At 37.0% G+C, this 21,203-nt stretch overlaps 6 protein-coding genes and 1 pseudogene across 6 annotated transcripts; 5 read left to right on the forward strand and 2 right to left on the reverse strand.

Moving 5' to 3' along the window:
• Window positions 1-150: 150 nt before the first annotated feature.
• LOC113502665 (cuticle protein 19-like) lies at window positions 151-799 on the reverse strand. Its single transcript, XM_026884318.1, has 4 exons — window positions 788-799; window positions 564-704; window positions 311-477; window positions 151-223 (listed from the first exon to the last, which is right to left on the reverse strand). The coding sequence occupies exons 1-4, from the start codon at window positions 797-799 to the stop codon at window positions 151-153; spliced, it is 393 nt and encodes a 130-aa protein (XP_026740119.1).
• Window positions 800-1,813: 1,014 nt separating this feature from the next.
• LOC113502666 (cuticle protein 19-like) lies at window positions 1,814-2,673 on the forward strand. The gene is made up of 4 exons (XM_026884319.1): window positions 1,814-1,825; window positions 2,122-2,259; window positions 2,352-2,518; window positions 2,598-2,673. The coding sequence occupies exons 1-4, from the start codon at window positions 1,814-1,816 to the stop codon at window positions 2,671-2,673; spliced, it is 393 nt and encodes a 130-aa protein (XP_026740120.1).
• A 2,406-nt stretch (window positions 2,674-5,079) lies between these two features.
• On the forward strand, window positions 5,080-5,784 carry LOC113502667 (cuticle protein 19-like). Its single transcript, XM_026884320.1, has 4 exons — window positions 5,080-5,091; window positions 5,231-5,368; window positions 5,452-5,618; window positions 5,712-5,784. Exons 1-4 carry the CDS (start codon window positions 5,080-5,082, stop codon window positions 5,782-5,784), a joined length of 390 nt encoding a protein of 129 aa, XP_026740121.1.
• A 946-nt stretch (window positions 5,785-6,730) lies between these two features.
• Window positions 6,731-7,341, forward strand: LOC113502668 (cuticle protein 7-like). The gene is made up of 4 exons (XM_026884321.1): window positions 6,731-6,742; window positions 6,824-6,946; window positions 7,025-7,191; window positions 7,284-7,341. Exons 1-4 carry the CDS (start codon window positions 6,731-6,733, stop codon window positions 7,339-7,341), a joined length of 360 nt encoding a protein of 119 aa, XP_026740122.1.
• A 1,463-nt stretch (window positions 7,342-8,804) lies between these two features.
• Window positions 8,805-10,208, forward strand: LOC113502669 (histidine-rich glycoprotein-like). Its single transcript, XM_026884322.1, has 3 exons — window positions 8,805-8,813; window positions 8,899-9,864; window positions 10,110-10,208. The coding sequence occupies exons 1-3, from the start codon at window positions 8,805-8,807 to the stop codon at window positions 10,206-10,208; spliced, it is 1,074 nt and encodes a 357-aa protein (XP_026740123.1).
• A 483-nt stretch (window positions 10,209-10,691) lies between these two features.
• On the forward strand, window positions 10,692-11,906 carry LOC113502359 (cuticle protein 8-like). Its single transcript, XM_026883905.1, has 3 exons — window positions 10,692-11,048; window positions 11,152-11,454; window positions 11,542-11,906. Exons 1-3 carry the CDS (start codon window positions 11,001-11,003, stop codon window positions 11,797-11,799), a joined length of 609 nt encoding a protein of 202 aa, XP_026739706.1. The 5' UTR covers window positions 10,692-11,000; the 3' UTR covers window positions 11,800-11,906.
• A 1,666-nt stretch (window positions 11,907-13,572) lies between these two features.
• LOC113502670 lies at window positions 13,573-18,462 on the reverse strand (annotated as a pseudogene).
• Window positions 18,463-21,203: the final 2,741 nt, after the last annotated feature.

Raw genomic sequence — 21,203 nt, forward strand, 5'->3', positions numbered from 1 at the left:
TCTTGTTCGTGTATTCTAAGCAATTACAATGACAGATGAGACGTTTTCAGCGAAGTAAAATGCATATTAAATTGACACGCTTATTTATTTTAAGATTCAGTACAACTACAATAATAATTATTACATAAGTTCTTAATAACAATCACAGGATCAATGATGGTGGTGGTGGTGTTCGGGGACGATGTGTTGCGCGTGACCCTCGTAGTGCACGTCAGCGTTAAATCTGAAATTCAAAATTATTATAATCAGGGTATGACGTCACACGGGGTTTATTATAAGTTTAAGCTTTTTATTGCTAAGTAGTACTTACCCGGTCTTGTGGTCAGCGTGGTACTTGACAGTCCTGACCCTGCCGTCTGGCTGGTGCAGGCTGTACTCGCCGTGCACGAGGTGACCGTCGCGCGTTTCGTGCTGGGACTTGATGTCGTGTGTGTGAGGGTCCTTCACTTGGTAAGAGAACTCGTATTTAGGGTGACCCTGTAAAATAATTTTCAAACCATTAGCGACCATGTTTAATTTTTATGTGCAATGACTACGTCTACAAAAATAGATCATCCTCTTACATAGTACTCGACGTGTTTCTCGGTGCCATGTGAGTGGTGCTGGTGCAGGCTGTGTGATGAGGAGGCGTGACCGTGGTGGTGGTCGTGGTGGTGACCGTGTTGCGCAGCGACTACGGCGAGAATAGCAGCGAATAAAACGACCTGGATAATCAGACTTAATTAATAAATAACGTTTCAAAATTATTCTGCTGTGGTTTTAGTTTCATAATTCCCAAAAATAATACCTTGAAATACATTATTGTTTATTCTTCGACGTTGCTCTTTTGAAAGAAACAATAATACTAATGAAGAAAACAATTAAATATGCCTTTTATACGCCAAACTTCAATACATCGTAATCCAGTTTCATAAAAGCTCTCGTAAAGTTTGAAACCTGTTTTAATGCTGGTTCAATTGATCTGTAAGAGTTATATTCACGAAAATGTTTGCCAATCAAGAAGCTAGTTACAGAAAGACTTTTCGAAAGAAGAAGTTCATGAGTCAATCAGAATAAATTCATAGAAATATATTATTTGGAAGTCATGCCTGCAAGAATCTCACAACCGTTCCGGCAGCTCTTTGAGACTGAATAATGCGTTTGCCGCGCTGGCTCCGGCAATGGCGAATTGCTTCGGCTTTAAAGATGAGTCTTAACGCCAACCTTCGCTGTCTGCGGACACTGACCTTTATTATGATACTCCAAACGATCTTTTTCTTTCTGACTTAATTCAGCTATACTGTTCAGTGTTATGTCCAGGAAAATTTACGAGAAAATGGTTAGCGATACTAAATCAAATATTAGTTCTTAAGATGATCGCAAGATATGATAAGACTGGTTTTTAGTTTGAAAATGTATGTTTAAAAAATATTACCGACGTACGTTTTGAAATCTTTAGACCAGCATTAGACTACACAATAGGGTAACAAAAAGATCAAATTCTCGGTAATCTGATTTGTAATAGTGGGTTAGTATGAAGCGTAGATACACGACAAATATCAGAATACAAAACTTCAAAGAAAATTTTTTCAAAAAAAAACAAACGTTATTTTGAAGGTCTTTACCGATTAATGACGACAATATTAAACAATTGAGAAATTATATTGCTGCAAACAAACAAGTTTTGTATTATATCGTTTCAGAGCTTTTATGAAAACTGGATTAAGTCATATCAAGTTCTGTTCGTCATATTATATAAAAAGGTAAACTTAATCGCTTGCTTTGTCAGTCATATTGTCGTTCTCAAAAGAATAACATATTCCAAAAACTCATAATGTCTGTGAAGGTAATAATTTGTATTGTATTCAGCAGTTCCACTTTGCTATTTTTCTTTTTTTTTGCTATTTTTGCGATTCCATACCAAGAGGGTAAAATAACTGCTAAAAATTAAGAACGAGATTACGGACAAATAAATTTGGGGACAACACCCACAAATTATTTGTCACACAACAGATTACCTCACGCTTATTTGTATGACCCTAATAAAACCCTAAGTATCGCGAGTCCGACTCAGACTTGATTGTTTGTTTTAACCACTTCTAAAGAAACGTAATCTAAAAATTTACTTATTCCGACACACAGGTCGTTTTGTTCGCCACCCTTCTTGCCGTAGTCGCCGCTCAATACGGTCACCACGACAACCACCACGGTCACGCCTCCTCATCACAGAGCCTCCACCAGCACCACTCACATGGCACCGAGAAACACGTCGAGTACTACGTAAGAGGATGATAAATGTTTGAATTGAATTGTGGATGTTTTTTAATTTAACACGGTTGCCAATAGTTATCTCATTTTCTTCATGGTTACAGGGTCACCCTAAGTACGAGTTCTCTTACCAAGTGAAGGACCCTCACACTCACGACATCAAATCCCAGCACGAGACGCGCGACGGTCACCTCGTGCATGGCGAGTACAGCCTGCACCAGCCCGACGGCAGGGTCAGGACTGTCAAGTACCTCGCCGACCACAAAACTGGGTAAGTTTATTTATTTAAGAGTTATTACTGAAAGACAGTTGTGTTGAAAACACATGTTACAATATTTGTATATTTACAGATTTAACGCTGACGTGCACTACGAGGGTCACGCCACACACGTCGTTCCTGAACACAACCACCACCACCACCATTGATTCTTTGAAAAGTTTGATTCTGTGATGTTTTATTGTTGTTATAAAGAACTGATTGTTACATTTTTTTTTGTAATAAATATGTGTTAAATATAAATGCTGACTTCTTTTAATTTACCTGTTTCTTATCTCATCCAAAAACATACCTACTTACCTCTGTAAAACTATTTATTGGTAAGATTACCAGACCTTCAGACGGCAAACAAGCATTACTTCATACTTTTTGCGGCTTTTAATATAGTGTGAAAGTAATAACTCTGATACTGACATTTCAGTATACTCTTAAAGCGAGTTGTCAAATATACGTACATGAGAAGTAAAGCTTCTTGCAGATCAATGAAAGACATTATTACAATAAAAGTGAAAAAGATTGACCGTCCAATATGTACATATATGAAAAGAGAAAAGTCAGACCTTAATCCAGAGTACGTTAAGTTGTAAGAAGAAATTATATTAAATAGTAAATCTCAAGTTGACCATTGGACTTGGCTTCTATTTTACATTTATGCTTTTGATGAGATCAATACAATATAAAATAAACCTCTGATAAATAACAAGTTTACTATGTCATCAATGAATGCTAAATAATGGTAATGCCTTTTAATATATACAGGCGAACTGTTGTTGGCTCACTTGATGGATTAATTATCGTTAAAATATTATGTTGTATATCAATTTCTGGAACTCATCTTTCATCTTTCTTAAGGCAGTTTTTGAAAGAAAAGTTTTCAGTCGACCGTTGCATTGATAAAATAATTGTAAGAATCAGTTCAGTAGATCGATATATTTATCAAGTTCAATTTTAAAATCATTTTCCTCGTAGTCATTTGGTTTGTTGATTGTTGCAGCACCTGCAAATGTATTTTCTAAGACTATAAAGTTATTGCCAGTTTTTCGCTCCCCAGATAACTATCTGAATACTAGTTAAGCCGTGATTCAGCCAGACCGAAACTTTGGCTACTATGAACACGAATACGAATGTAAAATAAATAACGTACATAAGAAACAGTTATTATACAGATCACTTGTTTCCTAAAATTAATACATTAGGTGTTTTATTTCTAAACAACAAAACAGTATACTTTTATAATAACTATCGTGAGACTGATTCATTATTAAATGATGTTAGTTTCGGACCCAACCGGAGTCCTTAATCCGGTTGGGTCCGAAACTAACATCATTTAGTCGGGCTACCCCGATAAATACGCGTGAGTAAACCGTTACATCTAATATATAAAATTCCCGTGTCACGATGTTAGTTACCGTACTCCTCCGAAACGGCTTTTCCGATTCTTATGAAATTTTGTATACATATTGGGTAGGACTGAGAATAGAACAACATCTATTTTTCATACCCCTAAGTGACAAGGGTTGCCCACACTAAAAAAAAATATTTTATTTTTTGGACGAATTTTTTTGTTTTTATTTTTTTATAATGTGGCATTAAAAAATACATACACCTAGAAAAAAAATCGGCAAAACAACGTTTGCTGGGTCAGCTAGTCATTTAATAATAAAACAGTATAATTTCTCAAATTAAAAGTTATTATTAAATTATCTTTATTATGAAATTATCGTGTGACGGTATACGAAATTGAACTCCTCTGAAACGGCTCGACCGATTTTTATGAAATGATATATATATTAGGTACGCTTATGAATAGGACAACATTTTCATACCCTTATTTTTTACTCCATAGAACATTATTTTATTGCAAAACATCGTTTGCTGGGAGAGCTACATAGTATTTTTATACATTACTAGCTATTGCAAGCGATCCCGCCCTCTACAAATAGAAAATGATCCCACGCGAACATAAATTATAGTTTTAATCCCGATGATTAAAACTATAATAACATGTGTTAATTCTGGTTAAAAACTGCCCGTTTACCAAGTTTCGTCTAAGTCCGTTCAGTATTTTTTGCGTGAAAAAAGAATATACGTCAACAAGGCAACAAGGAAGAATTAGTTGGTTTCTTTTCTATAAAAGCCTATAATAATGTAAACATGCCATTACTAAGCAGAAAACGAATTATTCAAGCTAGAAGCTAGAAGATCCGACTAAGATGAGTCATGTCAGATTTATGAAGTTTAAATTTACTCTGCTCCAAAAACGTTATAAATATCCCATCGTTATCAAATATTTAATGCACAAATCAATAAATAAATATTTAACAGCTTTCTTGATTGACAAACGTTTTCGTCAAGGTTGCTTTTACCAATATATCTGTAACAATTAAGTAATTTATGAGTGCCAAAATCAGGTTCTGTTTATATTCAAGAGCTTTTATGGAAACTGGATTACGAAATGTTCGATTACAGCTTTCATATAAAAGGAATATTTAATTCCCTACTTCATTAGTATCATTGTCTGCTTTAAGAGGATAACATCGAGGAAAAATTTAATCATGTCTCTTAAGGTAAATAAAATTATCAACATAAACACAACTATATCATATTACTACTTAATCTAAGTACCTAATCCAAAACAACCCTAAAAAGTGGAATTTAAGTAAGACAATTTAATGCGCATTTGAAAACATGTCTACTCTTTCCCAGGTAATCTTGTTCACCACCCTTTTCGCTGTCGTCGCCGCACAATATGGTCATCACGACCACCACCACGGCCACGCCTCCTCGTCACAGAGCCTCCACCAGCACCATTCACATGGCACCGAGAAACACGTCGAGTACTATGTAAGAGGATGATCTGTTTTTGTAGTCTGTCATTGGAAATACAAATGAAACACGGTCGCTAATGGTTTAAAATTCATTTACAGGGTCACCCCAAGTACGAGTTCTCTTACCAAGTGAAGGACCCTCACACACACGACATCAAGTCCCAGCACGAGACGCGCGACGGTCACGCCGTACACGGCGAGTACAGCCTGCACCAGCCCGACGGCAGGGTCAGGACTGTCAAGTACCACGCCGACCACAAGACCGGGTATGCACTAAATAGCCCTCCATTTTTTTACTTAGTCATATCATAAATAGTTCTCCCTTTATGATTTCTTATCATCATGATTTTCGGTTTCAGATTCAACGCTGACGTGCACTACGAGGGTCACGCGCAACACATCGTCCCTGAACACCACCACCACCACCATTGATTACCTAATAGTTATTTGAAACTGATTGTTGAAACTGTTATTTTAGTTGTAATGAATATTGTAAATAAATCATCTGCTCAATACTTTTCTGCATTCATTTCTTTACTGCTTACGAATCATCTAAACTGCTGTTCCCAATCTTGTTTTTAGGTCCATCAATATAAACTCACGTATGCTAGTAACTTATATCAATGAATGGAATACTCTGTCAATCTAGCACAGCGAAGGAAGCCCTTGCCTATGCAAGGGTTTCGTTTCCGTGTAAAATAATGCAAAAAAAAAAACATAAAACTCGCTAGTTGCTAAGTTCTTATTAAGTAGAGAAAGTAATGAAGCTGTGTTTTCACCTAATTTATTGAGATGTCAATTATAATGAAAAAACCGGTTCGTGGGCCAGACACCACCATAGTTTTCTAGCATCTAACATATCTATGACCAAACGGCTTAACTCGATTTGTACTTTAAGTATTACTTGTGGTTACAGCGGCAAGTATCATCCGTGAAATTTATGTCGGACTGCCTAAGATTCAGCCTAGTGTTAGAGGAACAGACGGCTGTTCCTCATTAATAGGGTCCCATTTCTAAACATACATGATCCTAAAAGAGCATGCAAGGTTTTATCAAACTCAGAATGATAACAATTATTGTTTGTTTTTTGTGTGGTAGGGCTAAAATAACCTGATCTGCGATAGATTGCACAACGAAACAATTGACACCGCAACCGATTTTTAACGTGCCCAAATAATAAAACTTTAAATTTACGTAATAATTGTCAAAGCATAACTTGCATATCGTGAACAATTAAACGGGCAATGTTCTTAATTGAGAGAAATCGCTCTACCTTGGCTACCTTTTTAAATCATATATAAGACATATAGTATAGTCACAAGGTATCAGTTCACATTCTGACAAATTGTTAGCAACAGTCAGTTGTGACTTCGTCAAAATGTACTTCAAGGTAATTCTAACTATAACAAAATTTTAAAGTTGAAATAAATCTATGTAGCAAATATGCTAATAACAGAACATCTTGTTGTAGGTAATTTGCTTGCTATCAGCAGTCGTCGCCTTAGCTTCTGGCTACGGGCACTCGTCGCAGTACATCCACCGCCACGACGGCCACCACCAGCCTTTGCACCACGGACACCACCACGACTACTACGTGAGTCACGTCCTAACATTATGTGATACGTTGAGTAAACATAAGATTGCGGTTCTAAAGTGATGTTAACATTTGCAGACTCACCCCAAGTACGAGTTCGAGTACAAGGTGGAGGACTCGCACACCGGCGACCACAAGTCGCAGCACGAGCACCGCGACGGTGACGTCGTCAAGGGACACTACTCGCTGCACGAACCTGACGGCTCCGTCAGGGACGTGCACTACCACGCTGATCATCACTCCGGGTAAGAAATAAATAATATCGTGAAAAGTAAGTATATTGATATGATTTGAAAACCAAGGCATTTAATACAACGACACAATTATTATTTTCCAGTTTCCACGCGGATGTGAAGCACAGCACCCACCACGTCGTGCCTCACCATCATTACTAAATCTATCTTTCTAAGTCTCCAGGAATGTAAAATTTAATTATACTGATGCGCTTTAATAGTTTAAGAATAAAATTCTGCTACAAATTTAAAACGGTTTTTATTTTACCCTATTTCAACACAGGATTTTTTAAGATCTAACGGGAAATGAAATATCACCTTTTTAGATGTTTCAGTTTTATTCAACAAAAGATCGCCGCCGTGATGAAATGTTATAATGCTCACCTTACCAAAAAAAATCTAAATTTTTTGAGTGCAAATAAGGAAATTCCCTCATTACTACTTTTTAGATGGATGGTCATCAAGTTACTACACTCGCTTTCAGTTTAACGGAAGCGAGTGTCAAGTTTTACTTACAAACCCCCCCCTCACCTGCCATTGTGCCTTCTGGACCGTTGGCCTGGCAGGCATCAGCTCAATGGACTCAATGGCTTAAAGCTCGCTGACATCACATTCAAAGTCTGTTGTATTTATAATTAATACACAACGAAAAACTTGTTAGTATAAATATATCAATTTGGCACAAAATAATCACCGTTTTATAAAAGAGCCAATAAAAAGTTTTGCAACCAAATGAGTTTTATCAAACAGATTTTCAATTTAGTTTTACACTATACCTACCACAAAAGTAACAGCAACAGCAACTGAAGTCGAATCAGTATTACTTTTTAATTAGGTGTCAATACACTTAAGCAAAATTTTAAAAACTTTTTTATTATAACTCACCGTAGCAGTTAATGCATAAGAACGGTTAATAATAAATACCTATTATTGTAAGTTGTCATTTGAATTTAAACATAATGTCTTTTAGAATGTTTTTTTTAAGACGATGTAGTACGACTGACAGTCACCGATCCTAATTTATTTTCCCACGTTTCTATACACTCACTTTCTTGTTTATTGGTTTTTTATTTTTATTTTTTGAGGCACTTCCCGATAAGCACGCAGGATGATATTTTCAGAGTTGCATCAAACTTGATGACAATGCAACTTACATTATAAAAAACACTGGAATGATTTTGATAAAATTTGAATGGACATTTAAAAACGTGGGTTTTAGATTTTTAATCTATTAATTTTATTGAAACGTTTACTTTGTGATACACATTGCAATATTCGTGATCGTGACTCAAAGCGCCTGAAATATTACAAAAGCGTCGCTGACAATGTGAACACTGACCAAATTTTTAAACCGGTTAGTTATACAGTCAATCACGATACAATAATGCCTTACCGACCTACAACACACGTAAATCTCAAATATCAAAAACAATAATGACACAAAACCAAAACTTACTGTCCTTACATTCACCGGAAATCAGCATTAAGATTAAAAGAATCGTGAAAACCAGGTTAAAAATCTTTAATCTGAGATAATTCGAAAAAAAAGGTATAAAAGGAACAATATATTGGAAAACAACGTCAGTCTACTCAAACTGCAGATATTTGGAACATACAAACCGAAAATGTTAAAAGTAAGAACACTTTTTACGTAATCAGTTTTACAAAACCCTACCTTCACCGCCGTAAAACTCAAATAACTCATTATTACTTTCACAGATTGTTGCTCTTATAGCCTTTATAGGCGCTTGCGGGGCCATCGAAAACGGATACTCTTCTCAAAGCTTCCATTTTGGCAATCACCGCGATCGGCATGACAACCACCAGCAAGATCATCATCGATCAGGGGACATTCGTGCTCATACTGATCATCATGATCCTAAAAAATACCACGGGCTAGGTGTTATCCGCGTTCTAGATCAAAACTACGGTCATGATGAGCACCACGATCATGAGCACCATGATCACATTGAGCAACAAGATAATGTCATGCATGAAAAACACGCACAAGGAGATGTCGACGTTCACGATGAGCATAACGGCCTACGTCAGGATAAAGCTGCTCATATTGAGCATCGTACAAACGGTGAGGATCATATCAATAATTATTTGAAAGATAAGCACCATACACTAGGTGTTATTTACGTTCCTGATGAACATGACGAAGATGACGATGATGATTCCGAACATCATCAAAGCAATGATCATGAACTCGGTGCGCAAAACAGTTTCCATGGGCATGATAAACTGCACCATCACCACGAGGATTTTCATGACCACGTTGAGCATCAGAGTCAGAATGATCACTACGATCATAAGGAACATCACAAGCACAATGAGAATCACCACGCTCATAATGATCACGTGTCTGAGCATAAAATAGAGCTCAGTGTTCAGCATATAGTGGAACATGGATCACACCAGGATATCTCTACTGAACCTGATATGGAAGAGCACAATATTAAGCTTAAGGAAATGGAACAAGAACATGTCGGAGTTGCTCCGGTTATGGAAAATAATGAAGACGAGATACACAAAAAACCTATTGTTCCTGTGAAAATAGCAGTTCCAGTAGCACATTACGTTCAAAGTGATCATCATGAACAAGGTATCTCTTTACAACACATGAATAGCCATCATCTTGCTCATCCAGTCAGGGCTCTTACTAATCATGGAATTGATTCTGTAAGTATTTTTAAAACTGTGTATTGTGACAAACAAACCCGCTACATCGATTTTGTTCGCAATAGATTTTGTATCTTCAGTCAATTGTAATCAACGAATACTGTTTTTCAAAATACAATAACTGTATGTAAAAACCTGTAACGAATTGAACCAAAAACCTTGAAATCATCATATTTTATTTACTTCAAAAAAACTACGCTACAAAAAAAACCCTGAATCAAATTGTATTTTTGTTATACTTTTAGGTTCAATATGTGTTCGAGAACCAGGGAAAGGTCTCCCACACCGGTGACCACAGGTCACACGGTCACGCCGTAAAAGGCGTGCACAGCCTGCACGTTTAATACGCCACGAACAAGAATGCCAGGTAGAAAAATTCATATGTTATTATTACAGACCATAAAAAATAAAACCTATGATCTGCAGCCGGACACATGTTTTATAAATTAAGTAAAATATTAAACGAGTTTAAGAAATAATAGACGTGTTATTTAATTCGAATATATTAAACATCTTTTTTATTATTCAAATAATAATCTTTTTTTTTAATTCTCACAGAATATCTGCTGTATGAAGAAAAAAAACTTATCAGCCAATGTGCAGTCAGAGACATCATAATATGAAATGTGATTTTTTAACCTGAACAAAAAATTATATTATGTTGAAAAAATATTTATTGTCATATTTATTGACGTTAATTTAAACTATAAACTGTTTATCAAAGATACATTGCATTTATTCCTCCTATTCTAATGCCCCATCCAGTATTATTCATCTTAAAATAATAAGTGAGGGTACCAAAAATAGCCATCTAAAAAAGATTTTTAAAATAATAAATAGGTAGAATGCATATAAATGTATTCTAAAAATAAGTTGGCATACATTTGTTTGCATCAGATTTCAGGCGGCATTCACAAACGATTTAAAGCATCCTAAAACTAAATTGAAAGTAATTTACAAATCAAACTAAATTGTGACTAATTGATTGTATACATTCAAAAATATGTTATACAATTACATCGATTAGTCATATAACATCCAAAGTTGCAGAGATTTAAACTTTAGAGCAACTTTGGCCTGTCGACCTTGTCACGCCCAATACTTCAGTGCTATATAAACGGCTCTTAAGACATACAATGCATCAGTTGTGCAGTTCACATAAACACATCAATATGTACTCTAAAGTAAGTATTTGTGACGGAACAGGAATCATTAGACAGTACAACATCTTTGATAATTACTAAAATATTTTTATGTGTCCCAATTAATGCTTGTTTATTTGTACAGATCGTTGCCTTGAGCGCGGTGTTAGCTGTGGCTGCGGCTGGTCTCCTGCCCGCGGCGCACTACTCCCCGGCTGCCGCCGTCTCCTCCCAGAACATCGTCCGTCACGATGAGGGACACCAGATCACCCACAGCGCCGCCCCGGTCGCCTACGCCGCAGCTCCCGCTCACTACGCTGCCGCTCCCATCCACTACGCCGCCGCCCCCACCCACTACGCTGCTGCTCCCGTCCACTACGCCGCTCCCGTCGCCAAGGTGATCGCACCAGCCCAGAAGGTCCTTGTATCTGCTCACGCTGAGGAATACGTAAGTATTGAACCTGGATTATATTCTGACTAAGAGTCTTGATATTACTTTGGCGCCGATATCTAAATATATTATGTTTTATAACAGGCTCACCCCAAATACGACTTCTCCTACTCCGTTGCTGACGGCCACACCGGCGACAACAAGTCCCAGCAGGAGTCCCGCGACGGTGACGCCGTCCACGGCGAGTACTCTCTAGTGGAGGCTGACGGCTCCGTGCGCCGCGTGCAGTACACCGCCGACGACCACAACGGCTTCAACGCGGTCGTCACCAACTCCGCTCCCGCTCACGCCGCGCCCGCTCACGTGGCTCACGCTCCCGTGCTCCTCGCTCACCACCACTAAGCAGTACCGATGATGGCGATTAGTATTTAAGGAAACGACTTTTGTAAATAGTGTGTATTTATTTATGAATTTATAATGAAAATAAAACAAGCAAGTTGTTAAAAGTATTTATGGTATTTTACTACCCGTTCAAAAAGGAGTTCTAATAAGACGCATGGTGAAATAGTGAAAAAAAAGAAATATAGGAAGCTAGCCTAGCCGTTCCGTTTTACCACTGAGCTAGCACGAGTTTAATTAATCTCGTCGTTTGTACAACTAAAAATAAAAATAAAAATATATGAAATAGAATTTAAGGAAGGAGACCTTAATACGGAAAGCATGCATTTATTGTAATAATGTGTTTAGTCAAAAAAACCGGCATAGTGTGAGTCAAACATGCTCTTTTACTTGAAAACTGAAGGTTTTGTAAAAATATGCTGAAGGTTTCAAATATTAAGAAAAAACGAAGTTTATTTGTTCTAATTGTTATTTTTCCACATTCTTATTTTCATAATAACTTAGCAGCAAAAATATGTAATTATCAAAATTTCAATTGTCTAGATGTAAGGGTTCTTCATATACTGTACGGACGGACAAGTACGTAACCCTGAAGCAGCTTTACCGTCTCAAAAACATAAATTTTTGTTTATTAAGTTTATAAATGAGACAGCCCAAACCGTCAGTGTTGTCAGTGGTCCTGGTCAAACGAGTAATTGTTTAAAGCTCTGAGTATGCCTAATTCTTTTTAACGTCCCCATCGGCCATCATCGGTCTAGCCTTTTCCCAGCTATGTTGTGGTTGCTAATTACCAGTGTTTTACAAGCAGCGAATGGCTATCTGACCTAATCAACTCAGTTACCTGGGCAACACGATACCCCTTGGTTAGACTAGTTGTCTGACTTTCAAGTTTCTGACTACTGAAATAATCGGATTTAACATTCAATAAATAATTTTCAACTGAATGAAGCCCAGTTCGAGCGGCACCGGCAGGTATAAAGTTATAAAGGGACTGGTCTCACAACAATAAAATACGAAACATCTCCCAGTTAAGGTCATTTCAATGAGATGTTATGTGTCTTACTAAAAACCTAAACCCCTATGCGATAAATACATCTTTCTCGAAACGACTAAATATAAAATAAAAGATTTTGAGACATTTACAATATTAATAAAAAGCAATAGAGCTTAAAAGACTTTACAATACATTTTTGTAGACAATTTAATAACGAATAATTTGTATCCAGACTTTTTTGACCTTCGAGCAATTGGTCGCGAAATATGTGAAAAAAACTGATTTTCGTGACCTTTAAACCTTTGTAATTTTTAGCCGGCACGATATCAATGTCGATTGTTTACAACTTCGTAATAACGCCCTCGTAAAGGTGTATAAAAAAATCAACTAGGAATTATTCCCCAAATAGGGGTTTAAAATGTCCAAAACGACTGGACTATTGACCATAACGCCGAAATCATTTTCAAATTGAACCTACATTCGAAACCCACAATGGTACTCTTATAAACTTCTAAATAGAAGAGTAGGCATGGTCTGAAGCTGTCCTGAAAAGAGCCTGAATTTTAACCAGACCAGAAATATTTTGTGATTTATCCCTGCCAACAAATTATGTTCGGGGCAAATTATTTTAATAAATACAACATAATTAACAAAATTCCTAATGCATACTTAGTATATCTTCAAGTATCTACGAAAATTAAAAAGTGAATTATTATTTAGCCCGCACAGTAAGTCTACTAATAAAATCCAAAAATTGCCAAGTAACCATTAAAATTAATTAATAAAGAAAAACGTTTGTTTATTTCCTTTGTTTATTATAAATTAATTGTTGTCATTATTTACAAGGATTTTAACTACACAGGTTTATACTGCTAGGAATAGAGAACTCCTTAGTGGTGGTGAGCGAGGAGCACGGGAGCATGGGCCACGTGAGCAGGTGCGGCATGAGCGGGAGCGGAGTTGGTGACGACCGCGTTGAAGCCGTTGTGGTCGTCGGCGGTGTACTGCACGCGGCGCACGGAGCCGTCAGCCTCCACCAGAGAGTACTCGCCGTGGACGGCGTCACCATCGCGGGACTCCTGCTGGGACTTGTTGTCGCCGGTGTGGCCGTCAGCGACGGAGTAGGAGTAGTCGTATTTGGGGTGAGCCTGTTATAAAACATAATATATTTAGATATCGGCGCCAAAATAATAATAATAATAATAATATCATATCAAGAGTCTGAGTCAGAATATAATCCAGGTTCAATACTTACGTATTCCTCAGCGTGAGCAGATACAAGGACCTTCTGGGCGGGTGCGATCACCTTGGCGACGGGAGCGGCGTAGTGGATGGGAGCAGCAGCGTAGTGAGTGGGGGCGGCGGCGTAGGCAACGGGAGCAGCGGCGTAGTGAGCGGGGGCAGCGGCGTAGTGGATGGGAGCGGCGGCGTAGTGAGCAGGAGCTGCGGCGTAGGCGACCGGGGCGGCGCTGTGGGCGATCTGGTGTCCCTCATCGTGACGGACGATGTTCTGGGAGGAGACGGCGGCAGCCGGGGAGTAGTGAGCCGCGGGCAGGAGACCAGCCGTAGCCACCGCCAACACTGCGCTCACAGCAACGATCTAAAATAACCAACACTCAGTAAAGGTCCAGCTTATAATATTATATTTACTATTATATCTTCATTAATATTTACGACTCACTTTAGAGAACATGTTGATATGATTTTCTGACACACAACTGATGCACAGCATGTGTTAAGATTGGCTTTTATATGTTGCGCTCAATATTTTGGGCGCGGCAAGGTCGACGGGTCACGAAGTGGCTTCATAGATTATTTGGAAGCTTTCTCGGTACCTACCTGCCAAACGTGTAGTACTATGTTGATATACATATAAACGTTGCCCAAATTAACCGAAGGAAACCATTTGGTAATTTGTTACACAATGTCTTCTAGTCTAGTTATTGTAGTGATGTATTATGACAGATATTTTTTAGGTAACATTTCGACACTAGCATCTAGTAAACCTACATTCGGACAGCAGTCTATTTATGATTTAGATGTATCTTTGATCGAATGTCTCAATAAACAATGTAGGTCTTTCTTCGGTAATTTTTCGTCATCTTTTGTTTAATTTTCCAAACACATTGTCTCACAATGTGTACAATTACAGTCATAGCATCTAAATAATGGTTATTGTCGTTTAATGAACAACATCTAAACATAAACACGTCTTTCATAACTGGTTCGGAGACGATGTTATTATTTCCTATTTCCTTACTAAGTTGTTTGATATGCTTAATGTCATAGGTCTATCGCCATGACCTCAAGATGCGGTCTTCGAACTCGCTGTTATATAATGAAGATGATTCACTCATTCACAAACTCCGATACAAAAACTTGAAGATGGTATCGGATATTGCGACACGCCGTCTGCCGGTAACGTTATGATTTTTTGCTGCACGAATACTGAATTTATTAATAGGAACAATAAAACACGGTCAAGGGCGAGCTGATCTTGAATAAAATTTTTGAAGCTTAACATTAAGATTCTGCTTGTAACAATTGGTGCTATTATCAAATTAAGATGTTTAATGACGTTGCGTGAAAAAGCGATTCTGTTTTTAATTAAGTACATAATTATTTTGATAGAATTAAATAACCATTTATAAAATTTTGTAGCTATATATATTATCGGGTGAATTAATGTTGTCCTTCTGTCCTACATTATTTTGGTCAAGGGCAGCAGCTAAACTTCCTCTACCTGTATCACTTATGGATTGTATGATCGTAACTTTTATCGCTACCGACAGTGTCCACAACTGTTACCCATTAAATTTTTAAGACCTGTATGGAGTTCAAATAAAGTATCATGTATCAAATTTTAGGGCTGAAACGAAAGCCACAGGCCAAAATATATTCAGAAAAACACTCTTAATTTCTCTAATAGTTGGACAGACTTCAAATCCCATAATAGGCACTACTTCTTCTCTTCTTTTTTAGAATTTTAATATCATTTTCAGGTTAACGCAATCAAAGGATAAAAACGGAACCCAATAACCAATTATCTGATGTCTATACGACCGTCTGTCACCAAGCTATGAATAAAGAACCGTAATAGCTAGATATTTGAAATAATCACAGATGACATAAAACTGTAGCTGCTATAAAATTAAGATCGAGGCAATGGTCGATAACTTGATGGGCTTTTGCTTTGCAGATCGGTTCTTTAGCTTATTTAGAAAGAACTCTCTAGATAATGCATTTATTTCACACTTGACTTGTTTTCGGACACTGCGGTAAAAATTAATAATAAGATAATAATTTTCGCGTTTAATTATTTTTTTCGATATTTATTACACTTAATCTCCTTAACAACTTAATGAGAGATACGTTGTTACGATGCCATCATAAAATAATTTATAAGCACTAAAATTTCGTCAAAGGTCTTTAAAGTTATTAAAAAACGAGTGTTGGATTAATGTGAGTAGCCTACTAACAGTCGTCTGCGTCTCATTTCCTTCAATCTCTCGTGTTTGTAATTCTGAATTATAATCAATTTATTCATAAGGTTGCCCTAAAATTGGTTTTTGACTAAAAATCTTAGTTACGTATTTTTCCTTTTATTGTGTGAAGAAAAAAACGAGTGACGGCACTTCTCAGGATCAGTAATCGGCACATCATGACGTTACCAGCACCCAGCCTCCTCTTCCAAAGGGTTTACCATCATCTTTTATTCTTTATTTTATTAATAATTTTTTAGATTTCCATAAAAATGTATCTAATATTTTAGGTACATATTTTTTGTGAATCAATGGATACTCAATATATTATGGATCTGATCAATTTTGAACCGACAAGCTAGCAGGCTGATATTTTCAGGGTAGTTTCAAGACCGACGACAATGCAATTTAAATCTATGCCTAAACGGCTGGACCAATTGTGATAAAATTTGAATGGAGTAACATTTAAAAACGTAGGTGTTTAGATTTTTTGAAATTGTTTAGTTTTGTGCATAATATTTGATTTCTTTTCTTTCATTGCTTAATTTTTCATTTAGCAACTATATAGTTTATTTATTCATTGACGTCCCTGCAATCGTTGCTTTAAAAATAGTAGGTATTGGTCGTTCAATATTTTATTAGTATAATTATATTACCAAAATAATTTAACCAATAAATTAAATACACCTAATTTAATTATAGATATAACCCTGAATAAGGTCAAATTTAATTGTTGTGTTAAATTCATTGTCACCAGGAAACTATTAATATATTCCGTAAATAGTTTACGGTTTATTATAAATTGATGATATTTTGTTATAACAGACGTGAATCTTAAATTTCCAAAAGATTTCAATAAAAAGTTGCTTTTGCAGTACGATTCACTAATTACAATTTTCATTTCCTATAAAAAAAAAAATAATTTATCCTACTGGCTATGGCTAGTATAATTTAACCCAATGTTGTCTTATAAAAGGGTATGTTAATAAGTTCTCTATGTGTTACCTTTGAGGAGATAATTGAGGTACAAAGTTAAATTATTTACTACCATTAAATGAAAGAAATTCTTTCAGACCTTTTCTACATGTAACAACATTTAATTACATTAACATTAACACTCTACAATTTCATCATCGGATCGGCAAGATCAGTTGAGAAATAATGTTGCATAATCATATCAAAAGGATATTATGCTAAAGGTTCCACTTAAAGCTTAATATTCACAGATAAAAAAGGTCAAAAGGTTTTAAGGTAAGGCAATGCAAAAAAAAACCCTTTTGCAAGACGGTTTTGAGGTGATGTAAAAATATTCAAAATGTAAAATTATATTTCTCGCCAATGCTTGTTACGGTATCACTTTAAATTGTCGTCAAAAATCTGAAGAGAATTAAAGAGATTTTAACAATTTGATTGTTTTATTTTCATAAATAAATACACACTATTTACAAAAGTCGTTTCCTTATATGCTAATCGACATCATCAGTGCTGCTTAGTGGTGGTGAGCGAGGAGCACGGGAGCGTGAGCCACGTGAGCGGGCGCGGCGTGAGCGGGAGCGGAGTTGGTGACGACCGCGTTGAAGCCGTTGTGGTCGTCGGCGGTGTACTGCACGCGGCGCACGGAGCCGTCAGCCTCCACCAGAGAGTACTCGCCGTGGACGGCGTCACCATCGCGGGACTCCTGCTGGGACTTGTTGTCGCCGGTGTGGCCGTCAGCGACAGAGTAGGAGTAGTCGTATTTAGGGTGAGCCTGTTGTAAAACACAATATATTTGATATCGGCGCTAAAGTAATATCAAGAGTCTTAGTCAGAATATAATTCAGGTTCAATACTTACGTATTCCTCAGCGTGAGCAGATACGAGGACCTTCTGGGCGGGTGCGATCACTTTGGCGACGGGAGCGGCGTAGTGGACGGGGGTAGCAGCGTAGTGAGTGGGTCCGGCAGCGTAGGCAACGGGAGCAGCGGCGTAGTGTGCGGGGGCAGCGGCGTAGTGGATGGGAGCGGCGGCGTAGTGAGCGGGAGCTGCGGCGTAGGCGACCGGGGCGGCGCTGTGGGCGATCTGGTGTCCCTCATCGTGACGGACGATGTTCTGGGAGGAGACGGCGGCAGCCGGGGAGTAGTGCGCCGCGGGCAGGAGACCAGCCGCAGCCACAGCCAACACCGCGCTCACAGCAACGATCTGAGAAGATAATTTTGATCAGTATAAATCCATGAAGTCTCAAGCTGGAATATTCCTCGTGTAATATTTTTTTATTTGGAACTCACTTGAGACAACATGTTGTTATGATTATCTGAGATACAAATGATACAAGTCATGAGCTTAAATCTGTTTTTATATGTTGCGTCTGTATTTTGAGCGAGGCAAGGTCGACGGGTCACGGAGTGACTTCAGAGATTATTTAAACGCTTTCTCTAATCATATCTATGACCAGTTTGACGTGTAGTGTTAGTATAATATATATTTAATAGTTGTTCTTGTTTACATTTTCTCAGAGCCAGCCAATATATTCTTTTATTATTGAACACAAGCAACAGTAACCATTCAAATGTGCTTTGAGAGCTTTAAGATATATTTACTTTTACATATATTCCACATCAATATTAAAAATCAAATACGCAGCGTATCGAATTTACCCTAACAAAATTTCATCCAAATTGATCTGGCTGTTGAGCGTAAAGAGGTGACGAACAAATTCAAACAAACACAATTACACACGAACTTATTAGCCCAATAGAAACAAAGGATTTATATATAGTATTTAAGAGATAATTTATTCTATTTAGGGCCGAGTTTTCAATCATCAGTTAACTTCTATCTGAAGAATAAATATGGCCGTTTGACATATTTTCTATAAAAAAGTTGTCAAAACGTCAAACAAATTCGTCGAATAAAAGTTATGTGCCAATTGAAAAATCGACCCTTAATCTATTTAAGTAATTTAAAAAAGAAAGAATTCAGGAGAATTTTTGTAAGGGCAAACATTTTATTAACAAAACAAAAACAATATAGTTTTTGTTTGTAGAAGTCTATTTTCAAACATATATTATGTAAAAAAGATAAAGTTATAATTAGAAGAATACCTCATGACCTCAAGATGCGGTCTTCGAACTTTGTATTACATATATTATGTCAGATGATTCTTTCATTCACAAATTAACGATTAATAATCATCTAGTAATTTTGAAGATGCGCTCAAGTCAATTTCAATTCAATTGCTATTCATTCATCGGCCATTGTAAATAGCAGAATTGGGGCCCAGGGTTTATTGAAACGGTTGCCTAATGTGGAATACTCTTACAAGCAACCAGTAGTCATAACAACAGATACAACATTTTCATCAGTCAATAAAAACAAAAGACAATCGCCCTATAAAAAGGTAGAGTTCAATATCGTTCAATTTTATAGAGCAAGGTAATTTGGTACAGTTTTGGTTGTACAAGAAGTAAAAAGCCATTTTTTTTATTTTATTTTTATTTAGCCTAACCGCTGGGCAAAAATCGTCACACACTGGATGCCGGAGGAAGCACAACGTCGACGAGGTCGTCCGCGACGAAGGTGGTGTAACGATCTAGTCAAATACGCGGGGCGCACGTGGCGGGAACTTGTACAAAATAGAGAAGTGTGGAAGAGAAAGGGGGAAGCCTTTGCCCAGCAGTGGGGTCTCAAGCAGGCTAAATAAAAAAAAAGCCATAACATCATAAAATAATTTATTTATAATAAAAGATAAGGTTTATCAATGGTAATATTTGGGCGGAAAGGTCTCAAACTTGTGACCCAGTTTTAAGGTCAAGGACAACGCGCTGTATAATTGGAGTTCACGTCACAGACGACAGTAGGTAGACATTTTGTGTTACAATGCATTCTCGTAAATGGATTTACGTGTGCAGTCTAACTGAGGAGAGACAGCGATTTTTATTATTATTCCTTCGCTTTACTAGATTATTTTAAAACGATCTAATATCATGTTGATTTGAAATGTAATTGTTGTAAAAAAATTACCATTGAGATCCTCCAAGCCGTTCGGAACAACGGCAACGTCATTTTATTTAAAATGTAATTGAAATAAAACTGTACAATATTGTGTATAGCTGTGGCCACATTGTTGAGACGCAAGTATGAGTTTTAGCTCCAAGACGAATGGACGGTATTTGTCGAGAATATTTGTACAAAATAAAATCAACACTTGACGAATTTGTTTATTTTTTATAGGCACACTTTGTGTGATTTATTGCACAATTATATTTTTATGTTTCATAAAAAGGTCGAAATCATTCATTGATCAAAAGGAAAAAATGCCAAGCGCATTTATAAAAAACTGAGTGAGTGTTTCGAGTATCCGATTTCCAGTTAAAAGTTGTTTATCAAAAGTAAAGGTCAATAAAATAATGTTTAACTGAAGTAACCGCTAATCGCTAATCATATACTAATGTCGACAAAATCGGTCTAGCTGTTGAGGCGTAAATTTATTATCAGCTGTCTGCTTGTTACTTACACCGTGTATTGCCTCGAGCATTCGACCCACGCCGCAGCCGTGTCAACAACTTATCTTCTAATATATGGTAACGATATAATGTAAACAAATTTGATTTTGTAACAATGAATTTAAAATTTATTTAGTGTTAGTTCTATTATTATTATATTAAAAGATTGTTGACCTTATTTTTTAAATGTATACTGAGTGTTGCGATATTCAAATTGGCATGTAATGCAGTCTAGAGACAAGATTAAAAATGTACCTGCTGATATTGGTATGATCGTTGGCCTGCAAAGTTAAAGGTTTGAATCCCCATATGCAGCAAGCATTCATATCTACGCGGGGATCGAACCCGCGACACGTCGTGCTCAGAGGGTTTGGCTTGGTGACCTCAAATACTCGGCTATAAATGCAGTCAATAAATAACTTAGAAATGATTAACATAATAAGCTGCAAC

Source organism: Trichoplusia ni, chromosome 17, assembly GCF_003590095.1.
Source record: "Trichoplusia ni isolate ovarian cell line Hi5 chromosome 17, tn1, whole genome shotgun sequence".
Taxonomy (NCBI): Eukaryota; Metazoa; Arthropoda; class Insecta; order Lepidoptera; family Noctuidae; genus Trichoplusia; species Trichoplusia ni.